The sequence below is a fragment of the Sminthopsis crassicaudata genome, chromosome 4 (genome assembly GCF_048593235.1).
Source record: "Sminthopsis crassicaudata isolate SCR6 chromosome 4, ASM4859323v1, whole genome shotgun sequence".
NCBI classification, from domain to species: domain Eukaryota; kingdom Metazoa; phylum Chordata; class Mammalia; order Dasyuromorphia; family Dasyuridae; genus Sminthopsis; species Sminthopsis crassicaudata.
The window spans coordinates 457,681,008-457,698,234 of record NC_133620.1 but is presented as its reverse complement, the minus strand read 5'-3'; the positions used below and the strand labels follow the sequence as shown (position 1 = coordinate 457,698,234).

Sequence of the window (17,227 nt, the reverse complement as noted above, 5' to 3'; positions counted from 1 at the left end):
CCTGGAGGGTCAGCCGCTGACATCATTTGTCACGGGCTAATGGTTGTCCGTAGGACGGGCGCTGAGGGGGTCTGTGCTTCCTGGGGGGAGGAGGGGGTTGGGGTACGAGGTCCCCCATGCACACATCCCTCTCCTGCCCACCCCGCGGAGCTCTGGGCCTGCCCCCTCTGCCAGCCGCCTCCCACCTGCCCCCAGTGACGGCAGGAGAATGATGGAAAGAGCTCCCAGGGGCCCCTTTCCAGGCCAGAGCCCCCCTCCCCCCCAAGTGGCAAATGGAGTGGAGCTGATTGGAGCCGCCATCAAGGAGACTGGCCCGCCCTCCCTGGGCATCGGCCAAGGTTGGGGAATACGAGTGCCGGAACTCCCAGGGGCTCCCCACCCTCCGCCCAAATGCAGACCCGCGCGCGGGGCCTGGGGTGGGACCCGGAGCTTCTCCGGGAGACCGAGGGAGCGTCTTCCCAGCTTCGTCCTCACGGGCCGCCTCCCCCAGCCCTTCACCCCAGCCGGAGCCCCTTGGGCTGGGCTCGCTCTCGGGGCAGACGGGGGAGGTCAGAGATCCAGGGTTCGGGCGCTCCGCGTCCCCGAGGCTGCTCCACTGCCCGCCCCAGACGGCTCAGCGGGGAGGGGCTGCCAGTCCTGGGGGCCCTACAGGGAGAGGAGCCGGGAGTCCTGCCTTCGCTCTGGGCGCTTGGCGCTCTGCAGGGGCCCCAGGCTGGAGGCTCCCAAATCCCCGAGGGTCAGCCCGGATCGCAAGGCCTGTAACTGCGCCCCTCCCAGTTTCCACATCCGTAAAATGAGCCGGTTGGGCTGGAGTCGGCCGGAGACTCTTCTAGCTCGGGACCTGGATTTAGGTCTGGAGGGCGTCTGAGGCCGCCTCGTCCTTCACACCTGCAACATGTCCCGAGCCCAGGCCGCGGGGCCCAGGGCGGGAGAGGAGGGGGGGAGGGGCCGAACATCGAACGAAGCTTTTGGAAGCGATTGCTGGGAATACAAAGGGCCAAGAGAAATAAATCCCTTCTCTCGCGGTCGTGTATTCTATGGGGAGGGCCCGGCCCGGCCGCCCCGAGAGCTCAGCGGCAGAGCCGCCAACCCCCGACGTCTCGGCAAAGCCGGCCCAAGGGGGCGCCGTGTCTCTGGGCCGGGGCCGGCTACGTGAGGGCCGCAGGAGTGGGCCCGCCCGGAAGGGGGCGGGAGCCTCAGAGCGCTCCGGGGAGGCCCGTCACCCCTGGGGTTCGGCCAAATGGAGCCCCTTTTCTCAGACCGCCTTTCTGCAGTGTCAGGCCGGGAGGGAGTGAGGGCTGCGGACAGTGTCGGCCTGGGACTGCGGCCCGGAATAAATGAGGGGCGCGAGCCGGAGCTGCGGCCCGGAGTGAGTGCGGGATGCGCGATATAGGGGTGCGGCGGGGAGGCTGGGGGGAGGGGCAGAAGGCCCCAGATTGCCGCGGGCTCCGGCCCCCTCCCCTCGCGAGGCTGCGGGGCGTCCCTCCCATCCCGGGCTGGGGAGTTCAGGTTCCGGGGGCCCGAGGAGCCTCCTGAGAGACTGCGGCCGCTTCACGGCCCAGTACGGATCGGACGCTCACGTGCCCGGGGCTGCGCGAAGCACTGGGAGACACCCCTCCCCCCACACACACAAAAAAGGGGCTTCCCGCCCCCGAGGAGCTTCCGTTCCGAAGGCGGGGCCACAGGGTGAGGGTTGGTCCGGGACACCCGGCAGGGGGCGGTGCCGCAGTTCCCAGGGCTTGGGCTCAGCCTCCCCTGGATTCAGATCCAGCCTCGGCGCGAGCTGTGTGGTCCTGGCTAAATCCCTCCCCCCGCGCCGCCTCAGCTGTCCGCGAGCTGGGGCAGGAATGGCCGAGTGCTCGGGCGACCGCCGGAGCTCCGCGCCTGACGCGGCCGAAGTGCCCCAGACACGGGACAGCAGGGGGGAGGGGCGCGGCTACGGCCGCCGAGGGGGTCCCGCGGGAGGCGGGGTTTGCCGAAGTCCGGGCTGGGGGTCTTAGGGCAAAACTGAAAATCTGCGCCCTGGAGGAGGGCCCGCCTGAAGGGGGCGGTAGAGGGCCGGGCCCGGGTCCGTACGAAAGGCACGTCTGACTACTGAGGCCGGCCGTGTGGGCGGGGAGGCGGGAAGAGAGACGCCCTTGGCGCGGAGTTGGGCCAGGGGGTGCGGTAGGAAGCATGGAGAAAGTTCCGGGCCCAGCTGGAGGCAGGCCGGCAGTCTCCCCTATTCGGAACCGGCCGCCCCGGTGGGAGTCCCTCCTTCACCACAGCTCAGCCGCATCATTCGAACCCATCCCTCCTTGGAGCGGCTGCTTCGGTGCCTGCCTGGGGAAGGGGGAGGGGCCCAGTAAGCCAGGCTGGGGGTTTGGTGAAGCTCGAGCCTGACGGGCAGGGGCAGGGGCCGGGGCCCAGAGCGGGGCATGGGGGGAGGGGGCGGCTGCTGGCCGAGCTCCTGGGGTGTGTGAGGGAGCTCCCGGCTCTCCCGCGGATGGCGGCGGCTCCATCCTGTTCCTCCCCCAGAGCTGGGCAAGGAGGGGCCTGTCCTGGGTCCCTGAGGATTGTGGGTGACCAAGAGACACAAGCCCAAGTTTGAGAGCAGGATGTACATCACGTGCCATCACACTCACCCGGGAGAGGCCGGTACTGACAGGCTCGTACCAGAGTTCTGCACACAAGGCCCCAGAGCCCGGGGCTGCAGACCCTGAATTTACTTGTTTAACTATAGAAGTTAACTAAAGCCCCCCCAACACACCTTTATTTTTCCTTCTCATGGTGACCAAGCCCACCCTGGCAGAGGTCAGAACTACAGAAAGTCCCCCCAAATAACTTTTTGTACCTCCAGACAATCCCTTCACTCATTAATAGAGCAGGAGACCACTCAGGTCACTGACATGTCACAGATGACAGAAGTGGCTTGTGCCGCTTCCTCCTGCACGACCTGAGAGCCTGCCCACCTTACTCGGATATTCCCTGCTCCACGCTTGTGAGGCTGCTGACATTCTCCTTATTTTAGCTTCTGCATCACTGGACATTCTCACTTACGACAGTTGTTCTGGAATAGCTGGACACCCAGCTCTACAATAATGGGGCCCTGGACTCTGACAAAATGCCACTGGCTCAGAGCTCCTTTGCTATGGGGGGGGGGTCACTTTGCACCCCACACTACCTTGGGTCACTAGTGATTTGTGACTGGAGAATGAGGCACAACAGGTCCAACCCAGAACAGACACAGCTGCCGCAGCTTCCCAAAAAATGGCCCAAGCTTTGTCCTTGCCTGCTTCCTTGTCCTGCCTCTGTCTCCCCTCCTCCCCAAAGGACAGGAAGGACTCCAGCTAGTTGGGATCCTGAGTTGATACACCTTCTCTATAGGCTATCCAGTGCAATCCCATGTTTACAAATAAGCTAAGGTCCAAATGGCACTCGTTTCACTCAATCCACTTCACTTCCAACTATCCCACTGAACTCCTGCCTCTTTCCCATCCTAAGAGGCAGCTGCCTGAAGCTTGTCCAACCCCTCCACTGTAAGGTTGGACAAAGCAAGGCCTAACTAACCATCCTAATGCTCCCCCTACCTGTGCCCAAGATTACCCCACCACCACCACCACATCGCTTCCTCACCCACCAGCAAAATTAGGCAAAAAGGACAAAATCCCCCAAAGTTCTCATGCTGCAATGACTTCGCGTGGAGACTCAAAACATGGAATGCGGAAAAGGACAAGACAATGGTGGAAGCCAGTGACTGACAGGGCCCAGCCTGGGATCCCTGGGCATGTACCCTCCAAGGGACACAGCACCAAAAGCCACAGGTGAGGGGAAGTTTTGGGGCAACTTGGCTGGGGGGAGCTTAGTGCCAGCCCTAAATGGAAGCAGGGGACAGCTATGGGAATGTCCAGTCAAGACGAGGGGGGAGAGAGGGCTTATCTGTCTTCCCTGATTCCTGTTCCACTTTCTGAAAGTCACTGTTGCTAACTGAGCCAGTTTCCCCAAGTCTGATTTCTGCAGGTGGCTCTTGTCAGGTGAGCCCTTTCCCTAGAGAGGCCCTTCACACCTCCTGTCTCCAAATTCTGCTGCTACCCAACCAGCTAGTCTGCAAGGTCTTGTCATGGGGAAGGAGGCCTAGACTGGTGAAAGTGGGATGCTATACAAGCACAACAAACATTGGGACAGCATGGCAATCAAAAGGCTTCCCTTCCATCCACCTGGTTTTTATCCCCAAGACAAAACAACCTTTGCTTTAGTTTGGCTTTTTTGCAAACTGTTTACAATTTTTATTTGTGGTTAAGGTTTTATACAATACAAATGGAACAAAAACATACTTTCTGAAGATCTTAATTAAAATGAGCTTAATAAAATCAATGACTTCAGTTGCTATAATCTACACCCAGATAAGAAATTTAATTAGCACAAACACTGAACTCTGCATGGCTCATTTAATTGATCAGAACAGCTTAGCAATGTTCTTAGAAACCAGCTGTTATAGCTCTTTGTAATTAAGCAATGCCATAGGTCACTCTTCCTTTTTCAGTTCCAACTTTTATTCTGTCTTAATGTTAGAATGACTTTTTGCTGGAGGCTACCACTGCAGTGATGAGAGCTTTGAAGATACTATTTAATGCAAGATGGGCAGGGAATTGACAAGAGAAAAAGGATTTTGTAAATATGGAAGCAGTGGGGCAAAAAACTACTATTACACATGTTAGTGTAAATTCTACCATTATGGGGGCAGCTAGGTGGCTCAGTGAATAGAGCACCACCCTTGAATTCACGAGGACACGAGTTCAAATCTGATCTCAGATACTTAACACTTCCTAGCAGTGTGACCCTGGACAAGTCACTTAACCCCAGCCTCAGGGGAGAAAAAAAATTCTACCAGAATACAGATTACCACTGATCCCAAAGATCTCTTGGCTTGGGCTCCATTAAAATAAACCTTTTAGCAGACCGTTTACAGTAAACATATGATCAAACACCATCCTAAAACACTTCTGCCAAGCAACTACTGGCTATAAATTTTCATGAAATCCACTGGAAGCCATACAATGTCACTCGAAGTCTTCAAAGATGTCATCCAAAGGGCACTGCCATTGAAGGTAAGAGTTCTCTCCAAATCTCTGATGGCCTACAATTAAAAATAAATATTAGTTTCATTGCATCCCACACCAAACATTCTCAATTATGACCAAGGACATAATCAGAAATCCTTAGGCTCACCACCAAACAATCTGACGGTAATTCCAGCTCTTTAGGTGAATTTCATCATTTAATATCTTGCTATGAATATTACTTTTAATTTAGAACTTTTCCATCCATCATCTTACCTCCTAGTAGGCTGCTCAACCACCATTCTGCTTTGTAACAACCGATGTCACATCATAGATTCTTCGTTTCTGGGATTTAGAAGAGGGGGAAAAAAAAAGATAAGTAAAAGCAAAAGCAAGCTGATAAAAATACAGAAACCAGCTAGTGAATATTTGGCTGCTATCAGACACGATCAAATTCATCGTCAGTTATCGCATCTGACGGCACTTCCTAGAGTGGTATCATCATCACAGCCAAATCCTCCTCCCAAACCACTCCCCAGTCTTTCAGCTCTGGGGGTGGGTATTAATAATCCCCTTAAGAAAACCTTAAAGCAGACAAGATTACTTTTCACTCTGGGTAACAGCTTCAAAATGTCTCACAAGAGTTGAGTGGAGACTTAGCAGTTGTTTTTTTTTTTAATTAGGATTGTGGGGCAAGATAGGTGGTGAATCAGAAGTCAGGAGGGCTCCCTAGCTGTGTGACCCTGGGCAAGTCACTTAACCCCAATTGCCTCAGGGAAAAAATTAGGATTGTACTTTAAAAAAGACTTACCCCTGGCTGAGAAGAGCCTTTTTTTTCCTTTCCTGGAAAAAACAAAAACAAAAACAAAAGCAAAACCATTACTTTGTGGTTCCCAGGCATAACAACAAGGAGCCAAGGCCCAAAGGGAGATCAGAACAAAACCTGTCACCACTAACAGTCTGCCGGTAATTCCAGCTGTTGAGGTTCTGTTTCATCACAGCACTATCCGAGTCCCGCTCGGGAGGTTCCTTAGGTCCCGTCACCCACGTTTACAAAGCACCCAGCGCCGGGCGCAGAGCAAACTCTATAGTTAGAGCACCATTTAAAAAAAAAAAAGACATGGGGGGGGGTAAGGCGCATGCGTACCTGAGGGGAGCTCCTCTGGCAGGAAGCCTCCGACAGCCACTCCAGCGACTGCGGGGAGCTGGGAGTCTGCCCTCCTACTTCAGCTGCTACCCTGAGAAGAAAACGCGGGGCTTGGGTCCGGGGCTCCGGCGGGGGCCTCCAGGAGGCCGGGGCCGGGCAGGCTGCGGGTCAGAGACCAGCTAAGACTGTCGTCAGTTATCGAGTCTGACGGCACTTCCTATTCTGGGTTCTCATCATTCCGCAGATCCGGGAGATGGCCTGGGGGTGGTCTGGGGGAGTGAACGTCTAGTGACCAGACAAGACCCCCAAGTCCCCGCACCACTGTCCCTCCCCAGGATCACCCACAAGAGACTAGTAGATAACGTGGGGCGCCTCGGGAGACGCGACTTATGCAGGGTTAAAGTCTCGATCCCCCGGCTCTGCCGCTTTTCCCATCGCTACCGGGGAACCCGGCCGCACGTGGGTCCTGAAGAGGAGCCGTTTACGCGCAGACGCAGAACGCATTGGAAGCGCGCCCAACATGGGGGAAGCTCCGACGCAGGCGCAGAGAACCGCGGGCCTCGCGGGCCCCGCGGCCCCGGCACTCAGCCTTCCCCCGTCCCTTCCACCCTGCTTTCGCTTCGGCCGCCCGGGCCGGCCGGCCTACCTTCCGCAGCGGCGGTGACCCGTTCTTCGCTACCCCAACTCGAAAGCCAACGCTGGGTCAGGCAGCGCCACACGGCGTGGGGGATGCACCAGTTCCATGGCGGCGAGCGCGGCAGAAAGAACGAGCGCGCCCCGGCCGGCGTTCTTAACGTGATGGGCCATACCACTCCCGAGGGCGGCAGGGGGAGGCGTAGGGGAGGCACTGTAATGGAATCGTCCGATCTTTTAAAGAACTCCCAAACTAGAGGGGCGGGGGAAAAGAGAAAGGAAGGACTTATTAAGCGCTTCCTGCGTGCAGAACAGTTCCCAAGCATTTATTGAGAGCCTACTGTGTGCAAAACTATTGAATTACCAGGTGCCAACCAGTGTGCTAAACACAGAAATGAGAGGCTCTGGCGTCTAGGAGCTCTTGTGCGAAGGGGAGATCAGGGCATTAAAGGTTAAATTAAAATAGATAAAAAATGAATACCCACAGCCAGTGTGTGCTCCCGCTGGGAGGTGAAAGGCGCTCCAGGGAGTTATTGTTAAAGCTTTCCTTGTGAATACACCTCAGAAATGGCAAACCCCACAAACAGAGGTTTGCTTTATTGTTCTATTGATTTAAAATGGCAGAGAAAACGTAAGCATGTAAATTAAATTTAAAACTTACTTGTACACGCTTTCATAGAGCCGGTTGTTAAACATTTCCTAGCACATCCTCAAACCTGGCTTTTCCGACTCTTTGGCCTGGACTTTTGTCTGTGAAAGTGAGCTGCCTTCCCTTCATGGAGAGACTTATAGCCCGCTATGACGGGGGGGAGGGGGGGGGGGGACGGACGGGCGGTATCAGTGAATGAGTCTTCTTCACATTTACCATTCTTTCTAGTCTTTATTAAATGCCTACTGTGTGCCAGGCACCTTCCAGGCACCGGGGGACCAAAGACAGCATCCGGGTCTGTAGGAATCACCGAAGGGACCGCTAGGTGGCAGTGAACAGAGCATGAGCAGGAGTTCAGATCCCAACCTCCGATCCTCAGTAGCTGGGTGACCCTGGGCAAGTCAACCTAAATTTTCTTTAAAACAAAAAAGTCACCGAAGAGCTCTAAGCAGAAAAGTGACCTGGGCATATTTGGGCCTGTTCTATTATGCCAATTGGAGATCAAAGTAGAAGTGGGAATGATTGATTAAGAACTGACTGGGGGAGGGGGCATTTATTAAGCACCGACAAAGGGATCTCTGTGGAGAAGGGTGGGGGAGGGACAAGGATGGAGGAGACTGGACAGTTATTGAGTTTGGGAAGGCTACACACCTGGGTGTCTGGGAGCATGTCGGTGCCTCTGCGGCACCTCATACGGACACTGGCCGGGCAGCTAGGGGGCGCAGTGGAGAGGGCACCAGCCCTGAATTCAGGAGGACCCGAGTTCAAATCTGCCCTCAGACACTTAACACTTCCTAGCTGTGTGACCCTGGGCAAGTCACTCAACCCCAATCACCTCAGCAAAAAAAATAATTTATATATATGGACACTGGCTGGAGGAGGAGAGGGTTAGGAGGGAGATGGGGAATTCCGGCTGGGACGTAGTGTGATGTCTACAGGACGTCCGGGTGCAGCCGAGGACCGAGGTTTGTCCAAAAGACACAGATCTGAGAAATCCGAGAAGAGGTGGAGCCGGATTGGAGTTTAATCACATAATTTATTGCATGTGTCGTGGAGTGCATATATTAATTGATTCACATCAGTACAAAGTTATTTGACACCTACTAAGTACAAGACAGTGCTGGGATGCCCCGAGAATACAAAGATGAAAAATGACAAAGATCGTTCCCTCGTGATCGCAGAGGCTACTTGGAGGAAAAGGATATGGACATAAATCAGGAATTTATGAACTGTGGCACAGTGAAGGCAGAGAGAAGATCCAGATAATTCCAGGAAAAGGGGAGAAGGGGAGCCCCCTTCCAGCGGGGGGGCCCGGGACTTGGGGAGAGCGGAGCCCCAGTGGAGGCTGTCACTGGTGCAAGTCCAAGATGGGCCAAGCGGGCCGGTCACTGGGGCTGCAGCTGGAATGTCAGTTGGAGGAGACGGCTGGTCGTCCGGTTTGGCTGGAATAACTCGGGGGCCCTTACAGGAGGAAGTCTTCAAAGCTAGCATGGATTCTGACGTTGGAGAGGCTTCCAGTGCCAGCCTCGGGACTCTCATTTGACCAATCACTCGGTGTCTCTTATGGGTGCTGTTTCACTAATGGCCTCCTACAAAGCCTCATTGCATTCATTGTGGAGTTAACTTGAAGGCTACATCAAGTAGCCAATGACTAACATTTAAGAAGCACCAACAATTCTACACTCTAGGGGCTGGAGGAACAAAAGGAAATAAAGGCAGGAACCGCTTCGGCGTTCCCGGGCTTACATTCAAGGTCATTTTCTGGAGGGCCCTACCAAGGGTCAGAAGCTCACCACCAACATCCCAGCTCCCGGACGATGGCCACCACGAGGCATGAAGATGTAGGACGGCCTCCGTGGAGGGGGCAGGTTCACTGATGAAATCAGACCCCGTTAAGTATGAGGTTCTCCAGGGGGGCAGACATCAGGGGAGATCTGGCCCTCAGGGAGCTTCCAGACAATCCCCACCACCCCCTGCCCCATCCCAGCCTCTCCAGGCAGATGCATCCATCTTGGCTCTTCTGCGCGGTCAGTTTCAAGTACTGTCTTGTTGGCCAAGACATTGTCTACACATACTCAGAAAGTGAATTCCCCGCATTCTCAACTCTGTGGGTATAGACACAGCCTAGACCTGGAGTGAGTGCCCCGTCCCCAGCAGGGTCACAATTCCTGAGAATGACAATGGGAGAGAGTTCATTCCTGCAGCTGGTTCCCCCGGGTCCCCCCTCGCAGCTTCAGGCACTTGGGGCCAAGTGGGATTGACTTGAGGGGGCTTCATGGACCCCTCCAGGATCACAGAATCAGAGTTTGAGGTCATCAAAGTCAAACCCCTCATTTTAGAACAGAAAATGTCAGCCACAGGCTCATTGCAATAAAAAGCAGAACCCAGGGCTTTTTACTCCAAACTCAGCAGTTTTTATATGGTATTATGCAGATACTACTGCTGCTACTACTACTTCTACTATTGCTGCTGCTACTACTGTATTACTAATAAAACTGCTACTATCAGAAGCCCAATAAAAGCTAGCCCTTTTATGGGGCTTTTGAGGTCTGCTGAGTACTTTATGTACTCATTTGACCCTCACAAAAATGTGTGAGGTCGGTGGGATTATCATCCCCATTTTATAGATCAAGAAACTGAGGCTCAGAAAAAAATTTAGTTGGCTTGCCCAGGGTCACATAGCTTGCAAGACCTCAGATCTTCCCTGCTCCAACCACTGCCTTGCAGGCGGTAGATTTAACACTGGAATAGATCTTCCAAGTATGTGTCTCCCAGATGCAGGAAGAGAAGGACACAGGTTTGCGGGGGGTCTTCCACTGCAGGAGCAGGGTTCCGGCCCACCTAAGCATCTAAGGCAGCTCTACTCTAACACCCAAGATTTGAGCATGAAACCCCGGCGTGGGTCCCTGCATGGAAGGGCCTTCTGGAGTCGGGCACCGGGAACACGAGAAGAGGGTCTTTTCTCCCTCTGCGCATCAGTCCAGCAGTGCACCCGGCTCCCGGTCTGGTCCCGCTGCTCCCAGGTGCTGTGGCCATCCCTCCTCAGGCGCTGAGGGTGCGCAGAGGCACTTGGTCCTCAGAGGCTGGTTCAGCCCGAGCCCTCGATGACAAAAGTCGCTTCCAGGCTGTGCCTACAACAGAGAACAGAGGGCTCATGTCCACACTGGCAGAGGGCAAGATGTTCTGAAAGAACTTTGAGTTTGAGTGAGTTGGAGACGGGGAGAAGGGCATCAGTTGGGTATGATGTGTCATTATGGGAAATCGTCAGGGCCGTGCAAAAACCCACGTCCGCCCCTACATTCCCACAGGGTCCGATCTAACAAGCCCAAAGGCAAGAAAATTACAGCCCCGAAAGGCTCCAGGCCCTCCCTGTGGGTCATTGGGAATAGATTTACAGCTTAAGGCCGGCTCATCCAACCCCCTAACTGTGCAGTGGAGGAAACTGAGGCTCCCCAAGATCACACGGAACCAAGATTTGGATCCACTTCTCTGATTTTAAATTCGGTCAGTTGTTGCTTTCCGTGCTCAGAGGGGTCCAAGGGACCTCATTGTGTTGGAGTCAAGATACGGAGCATCCGACTACAGCTGCTCTGATCAGCAGGAGCTGCGAAGGCTCCACCACAGGTCAGCCACAACCAGTCCAGGTCTCATAATTTCCCTGGTCAGCATTATTATTAGAGTTCCCCCCAATCCTTCTCCCATCAGCCAGAGAAAGTGCTGTTAAGGATTCAAGTTTGAAGATGGGTGAGAAGAGCTCTCACAAGAGAGCCAAAAATAGGCTCTCTCACAGAAAGGGAAGGACATTTAGAACTCTTCTCTTTAAATGTGGAGGAAAAGTAAAAAATATTTGCTCAAGTTCACAAAGCTGGTTAGTACAAGAGCCCAAAGGAGAGACCCAGGGCTCCTGACCCCTCACCCGAGTCTAAGAATCTTTCCATTTGTTCATTTATAATTACTCCTTTTAGGGAGCCATCAACTTTAGTTCTGAATCAGCCTAAAAAAATAATTATTATGTAAATTATATGAAATATAATTATTAATATGGCTTTTTTTTAAAGGACAAACTACTTTCTTTATGACCACTACATGAGGTAGCCAGGAGAAGCCTTGTTACATGTATTAGGAAACCAAGGCTTTTAGGACAGGCGAGATGACTTTCTAGGGCTAGAAGGGACCTTAGAGGTCTAGTCTAATTGCTTCAGGAAACTGAGGTCCAGACTACACAGCCAGTATCTGAGCTAGTATTCATGTTCATTGTTCTCTCTTTGGTACATAGGGATCGATTTGGCTTAATGAAATTACATTTAATATTTATTAGGCACCCACTGTATGCAGGGCACTGGGGATGGGGTGGATGTTGTTCTAGAATATGGGTAAGACCAGGATCTGGGGGGAAGCAGACTCACCAGGGAGGGTCTTCCCCATCTCCAAAGTGCTCTCCGGCTCTTCCTTCAGTGTCTGTAGCTCTTTCTCCCACGTGGCCCAGTTTACTTCCTCCACTCTGTAGAACAGAATTATCTCAAGGCCATAGATTTAAAGCTAAAAGTCACCTTTGAGGTCACTGAATCCAACCCCCTCATTTTAAGGATTAACTGAGGTCCATGGAGGCCAAATGATTTTACACAATGACACAAATAGGAGGTGTCAGAGTCAAAATTAGTACTCAGAAGAACACCGTACACAATAACCGCAAAATTATGTAATGACCAAAGTGGGATAGATTTAGCTCTTCTCAGCAAGACAGTGATCCAAAGCAATTCCAATAGACTTAGGATGGAAAATGTCATCCTCGTCCAGAGAGAGAACCGAATTTGGATCCAAGCATAGTATTTTCACCTTTTTTCCTCCCTTTCTCATGGTTTTTCTCTTTTGTTCTGATTTTTCTTGCACAACATGACTAATATGGAAATAGATTTAAAAGGATTGTCCAAGTATAACCTATATCAGATTGTTTGTTGTCTGAGAGAATGGAGAGATGAGAAGAAAGAAAAAATTCGAAACTCAAAATCTTACAAAGATGAATATTGAAAGCTATCTTTACATGCCATTGGAAAAATAAAATACTATTCATGAAAAAAAGAATTAAAATTCAGGTCCTCTGGGTCTAAATCTTTCCATTTTACCACCCCGAGTCATTTCTGCCAGCTAGATGAGCTCCACATGGAGTATAATGCCAATGTTGCTGGTCATGGGCCCAGGCCAAGACGGGCAGAATTGCGGGATCGGGGTACAGAACTGACTTTCCTCAGTCACACACATGGACAGACACTGGATGCGAGTAGCCCTGCATGGGCAGAAATCATTGGCTGTGACTCCTATCCTAGGGTAGGATGAAATCTTGGTTTTTTAAGCTCCTCGAGCACAGGAACAGTTTTGCCTTTCTTGATTTTCACAGTTTCTAGGAATGGCTTGTAGAATGACTTACATCTTCCCCAACTAAAATCCTACAGTTATCTCCAACTTACAGAATAAGCAGTGACTTGGAGCACCTGAGTGCAAATCTCACGGTGGAAACTGCCCTTGTGACATTGGCAAGTCACGGCTCTCAGACCTCAGTTTCCTCATCTGTAAGGGATGTAAGCCGTGACTAAATGGCCTATGCGGTGTGCACATTCTGAGGTGCTGACCCAGTGCTGCAGGAAGGGCCAGGAAGCCAAGTTCAAAGTTGGTTTCGGACACTTACTATATCTGTGTCACTCTAAGTAAGTCACTTCCCTGTTTGCCTCAGTTTCCACATCTGTAAAATGGGGGTTGAGAGGGGTGCCCATCTCCTCAGGTAGTTGTGAGGGCTAAATGAGATGCTGTTTTAAAGTGCTTTGCAAACCTTAAATAAAAGCCAGTTGTTACAATGAGGATAATGCTTTAGGGGCTCCTTTCCAGCCCTGAATTTAACAATTCAAAGACATGTTTTAGTAGGCTGGAAAACTTAGAATGGATCAACGGTGTGACATGGCAACTACAGGGCTGTAATAACAGCAGCATCCAGAAAAAGGGAGCTTCCAGAACCGTTGTCCCAGGTCCTAACCCCACACATGTGGAACCCCAGCAGAAATGGCTGCAGTCGGGACTTGCTGCCACCTTGTGGCCAAAAGGTGCACTACAGGTGTGACTGGGCAAGTCCCCACAGGTCAACCTTGGCATCTTGAGCCTCCTGGATCTGACCCCGATTCTGCCCGACTTCTGCCTCCCAGGACCATTTCCCTCTCCCTGATGAAGGCGATTTAACACAGAACTCTCACAAAATAAAGGTTTGGGTCCTTAAGATATGGAGCTGGACTGGACCTCCGAAACCATCTAGTCCACTTCCCCAGGGAGTGCCCTCTCCAGAGGGGGAAACTGAGCCCAGTACGGGTAAAAAGCAAGTTCTCCTAGGCAGACAAGCTCTACCCCACTAGGGTGTGGGCCTGGGTTGGGAAGCGCTCCACTTCTGCACTCCCCAGCGCAGCGTACCTGAAACACCATCTCTCATCTGGCTTCTTGCCTGGAGTGGTGCCCACCGTGAGGAGAATGCCCGAGCGCTCCTTCTTTCTCTTGCACCACCAGTAGCCCCTCTCCATCTCCAGGACTGAGATGGCTCTCTGAGAACAGAAGAGGGACGTGGGGATGAGCGACCTTCCTACCTGGGGGTGGCAAGCAGGGTCTTTGCAGAAATGAAAGGGATAATAGCTCATTGTCGGGACAACTAGACCGTCTCAGGGCACCTACTCAAAGACCAGAAGTGTTTATTCCATTTGGTGACAGCGAGCCTCCTCTCCTGGACGTCTCTGGCCTGCGCTAGCCACCACCGCCAGGGAGCCTTCTCCCAGGCTTCTCTGCTGGGCCTCTCCTCCCAGAGGAGGGTGCCGGACCATCTCTGCTGCTTCAGCCGGACCGAGCCAGCCCGGCTCAATCCTTCTTGCCTTACGTCTAGTTAGGATTCTACCCTCTGGGCTCACTTCTACCCACAGCCTTCCTCTGGCCAGGACAAAGAACCTCTGTCCCTAGTATACAGTCTCCTCGTGATATAGTATTAATTTCTCCAGCTCTTCCAGGATCATAAGGCCTCATTTGTGCCCTAGAAGTGTCTCCACTTCCCAAATGCACAAACTAAGAACCAGAAAGGAGAAGCCATCTGCCTAAGGCTATGCTGCTATTTCACAGATCTTTGAAGGTAAAACCCAATTCTATTTTTTGTCCTAGTTCCTGGCACATAGTGGGTGTTTAATGAATATTTAACCCCAACAATTCTTCCTGTTTTCTCTTCAATTCTGCCCTCCACTGACCCCCTGAGCAATGACACATCCTAGATTTAGAGCTGGAAGAGATCTTAGAGGTCATTCAGCCCCATATTCTCATTTTACAGATGGGGAAACTAAGGCACAGAGTAATAAGATGACTTGAACCCACTTGCATAGCTACTTCTATTCCCCTATACTCCCAATTCCCCCATCCACTATAAAGTGACATAGGACCCTGGGCCTAGAGTTCATTCCTTTGGACCCTCATCTTCAAAGGAGGAAATTGAGACCTGAGAGTTACACATAAAGTTGACAGTGGCTTCTGACTCCAAATGCAGCTCTGCCTCTTCTACATCAACCTGCCCTGATGATCCCAGGAGATGGGTGAGTCAAGCCAACCCCCATCCTTCTTCTCCAGCAGGCTACCATAGAAACAGACTGGGCCAGTTCCCGACTCTGCCTCAGTTTCTCCCCCTGTACATGGCCCCATTGGAGGCAGACCTGCAGCTTCCAGATGCTCCAGCTGTCCGTGGCCACGCTGTTGACAGTCTCGCTCATGAGGGCGATGAGCATGTTGAGCAGGAGGATGTAGGTGAGCAGCACATAGGCCAGAAGCAGGAACATGATGAAGCCCTCGAACTGCAGCTCCTTGTGGAACTCCAGCTCCCCCATGCCGATGGTGAACTTGAAGAGTTCCAGGGAGGCCTCCACCAAGCCTCCATAGGGGGTCTTGTCTGCCTCCGCCAGGGACTGATTGGAGAAGGTGGGCAGGGGGGCTTCCCTGCTCAGGCTCACCAGCGCTGGAAGGCAACAGGCCCATTCACATTTTTAAGCAACTACTGTATACCAGGCCCTCAAGGGGCTTCCTATCTAATGGAGGAGACAGCTTGTAAAGAATCAGAAAAAATAATAAGGTAATGAGATAAAGAAGAGGTAATCAGCAGAGGGAAGACACTAGCTTAAAGGAGATCTGAGAAAGATTCTAAAAAGTGAGCGTTTTCTTGGGACTTGAAGGAAACCAGGGAAGGGGAGGACGTAGAGGTAAGGAGGGAGAGAATTCTAGGCAGGGGGCAGCCAGGAGAAGTACCTGGAGCTGGAGGATGGACTGGGCTGTTGGGGGAAGAGCAAGGAAGCCATGGTCCCCAGATTGCAGAACAGGGGGGCAAAGGGCATAAGCTGTAGGAAGACAAGGTAGGGGAGGGCGGTATCTGGGTTATAAAGGACTTTGGACACAAACAGGACTTCATATTGGAGGTAGGAAGTAAAGGGAGATCTTGGAGCTGATTGATTAGGAAGGTCAGACCTGTGCTTCAGGAAAATCTATTTGACAGATGATTGGAAGATGGACTGGAGAGAGGAGAGTCTTGTGGAAAGACATCAAGCAAGTGGGCTTCCGAGGAGGGGGAAAGGAGTGACCTCAGAGCCTAAGAAAAGGAGAAAATGGGGCATCAAGGGAGGCCCTTACCTATGGCAAAGCCGAACAGGAAGACGAAGTAGACCAAGAGGAAGCGCAGCAGATCTCGGAGGATGACCTGGAATAGACACCCCAATCTGGACAAGGAGCCCCATAAAGGAAGGAAACCTTGGGGCTCCCAGCCAAGCAGCTATCAGAATCTGACCTCAGCTCTTCCTGCTTCCAAGTCTATGACCTGAACCCCACCAGAACACCTCTCTGGGGGTGACCAACAAACTTCATCCTCAGGTGAGCAACCAACCCATTGGGGATGCACCTCAATTTGATTCAATTTAACAGAAACTGATTCTGTTGTCTTCCTTCCCTAGAATGTAAGAACCAGGAGGGCAGGGACTTTTTTATCTCCAATATTCACACCGGCTGTACTTCATTCTTAAATGGTTAAGAACAGGTGGCTTAAGAAATGCTTGTTGACTGACTGATTGTCCGCAGATATGAGCCTTAAAATACTGGAGAATTATGGGGTGTTGCTGCCCAATTTAACTTGGCCCGAGTAGGAGCCAGACGGAGTTTCTCCTGTTTTTTACCTGCCCCGGTCAGAATTGGGGGAGAGGGGAAGAGCCAGGAGGAAGGCACCCACCTTCTGTATCATGACGCTGTAGATACCAGTCTGCTGGAAGCCACGGGCGTAGTAGAGAAGATTTATCCAACCCAGCACCAGGGAGAAAACCAGCATGGGCAGGTACACTCTGAGCTCCAGGAAACACAGCACTTGGGCCACCACCGAGGTGAGTGCCTGGCACAGGCTGGGGGAGAAGACATCAGTATCAAGCCCACTGACCGCAGGGGTGCTCCTCTGCCTGGGGGACCCTCAGAGGGTGACCAATACCCTTGTCCCAAGCTCAAGTCTGCCTCCACACACTCGGAGCAATCAACTCAGTATAACCATTCTTTATTTATTTTTATTTTTATATTTATTATTATATAATATAATTATATTTATAATTATGATATATATCTACATAATATACATAACAATTTATATTTTTCATATTATATAATTATATTTATAATTATGTGTATATATTATATATATAAATAATATATATTTATAATTTAATATTTACT

At 51.9% G+C, this 17,227-nt stretch overlaps 1 protein-coding gene, 1 long non-coding RNA gene and 4 other non-coding genes across 8 annotated transcripts in view; all 6 read right to left on the bottom strand.

Annotated features, from left to right (window-relative positions):
- Positions 1-4,983: 4,983 nt before the first annotated feature.
- LOC141540209 (uncharacterized) lies at positions 4,984-6,943 on the bottom strand. Its single transcript, XR_012481490.1, has 5 exons — positions 6,833-6,943; positions 6,187-6,277; positions 5,851-5,882; positions 5,316-5,384; positions 4,984-5,116 (listed from the first exon to the last, which is right to left on the bottom strand). It is a non-coding gene; the product is annotated as an uncharacterized LOC141540209 (long non-coding RNA).
- On the bottom strand, positions 5,187-5,259 carry LOC141542069 (small nucleolar RNA SNORD65). Its single transcript, XR_012482073.1, has one exon. It is a non-coding gene; the product is annotated as a small nucleolar RNA SNORD65 (small nucleolar RNA).
- Positions 5,477-5,548, bottom strand: LOC141542029 (small nucleolar RNA SNORD49). Its single transcript, XR_012482035.1, has one exon. It is a non-coding gene; the product is annotated as a small nucleolar RNA SNORD49 (small nucleolar RNA).
- Positions 5,969-6,040, bottom strand: LOC141542070 (small nucleolar RNA SNORD65). Its single transcript, XR_012482074.1, has one exon. It is a non-coding gene; the product is annotated as a small nucleolar RNA SNORD65 (small nucleolar RNA).
- Positions 6,353-6,427, bottom strand: LOC141542031 (small nucleolar RNA SNORD49). The gene has a single exon (XR_012482036.1). It is a non-coding gene; the product is annotated as a small nucleolar RNA SNORD49 (small nucleolar RNA).
- Positions 6,944-8,484: 1,541 nt separating the features above from the next.
- TRPV2 (transient receptor potential cation channel subfamily V member 2) overlaps positions 8,485-17,227 on the bottom strand; it is a 31,000-nt gene continuing 22,257 nt past the window's right edge. For all 3 annotated transcript variants that reach the window (XM_074263947.1, XM_074263945.1, XM_074263948.1), the window contains exons 11-16: positions 16,740-16,905; positions 16,151-16,217; positions 15,187-15,485; positions 13,919-14,046; positions 11,875-11,969; positions 8,485-10,599 (exon numbers count right to left, since the gene is read on the bottom strand). In XM_074263947.1, the coding sequence (XP_074120048.1) occupies positions 10,511-10,599; positions 11,875-11,969; positions 13,919-14,046; positions 15,187-15,485; positions 16,151-16,217; positions 16,740-16,905 (844 nt within the window). In that variant the 3' untranslated portion in view covers positions 8,485-10,510. The remainder of the gene's footprint in view (positions 10,600-11,874; positions 11,970-13,918; positions 14,047-15,186; positions 15,486-16,150; positions 16,218-16,739; positions 16,906-17,227) is intronic.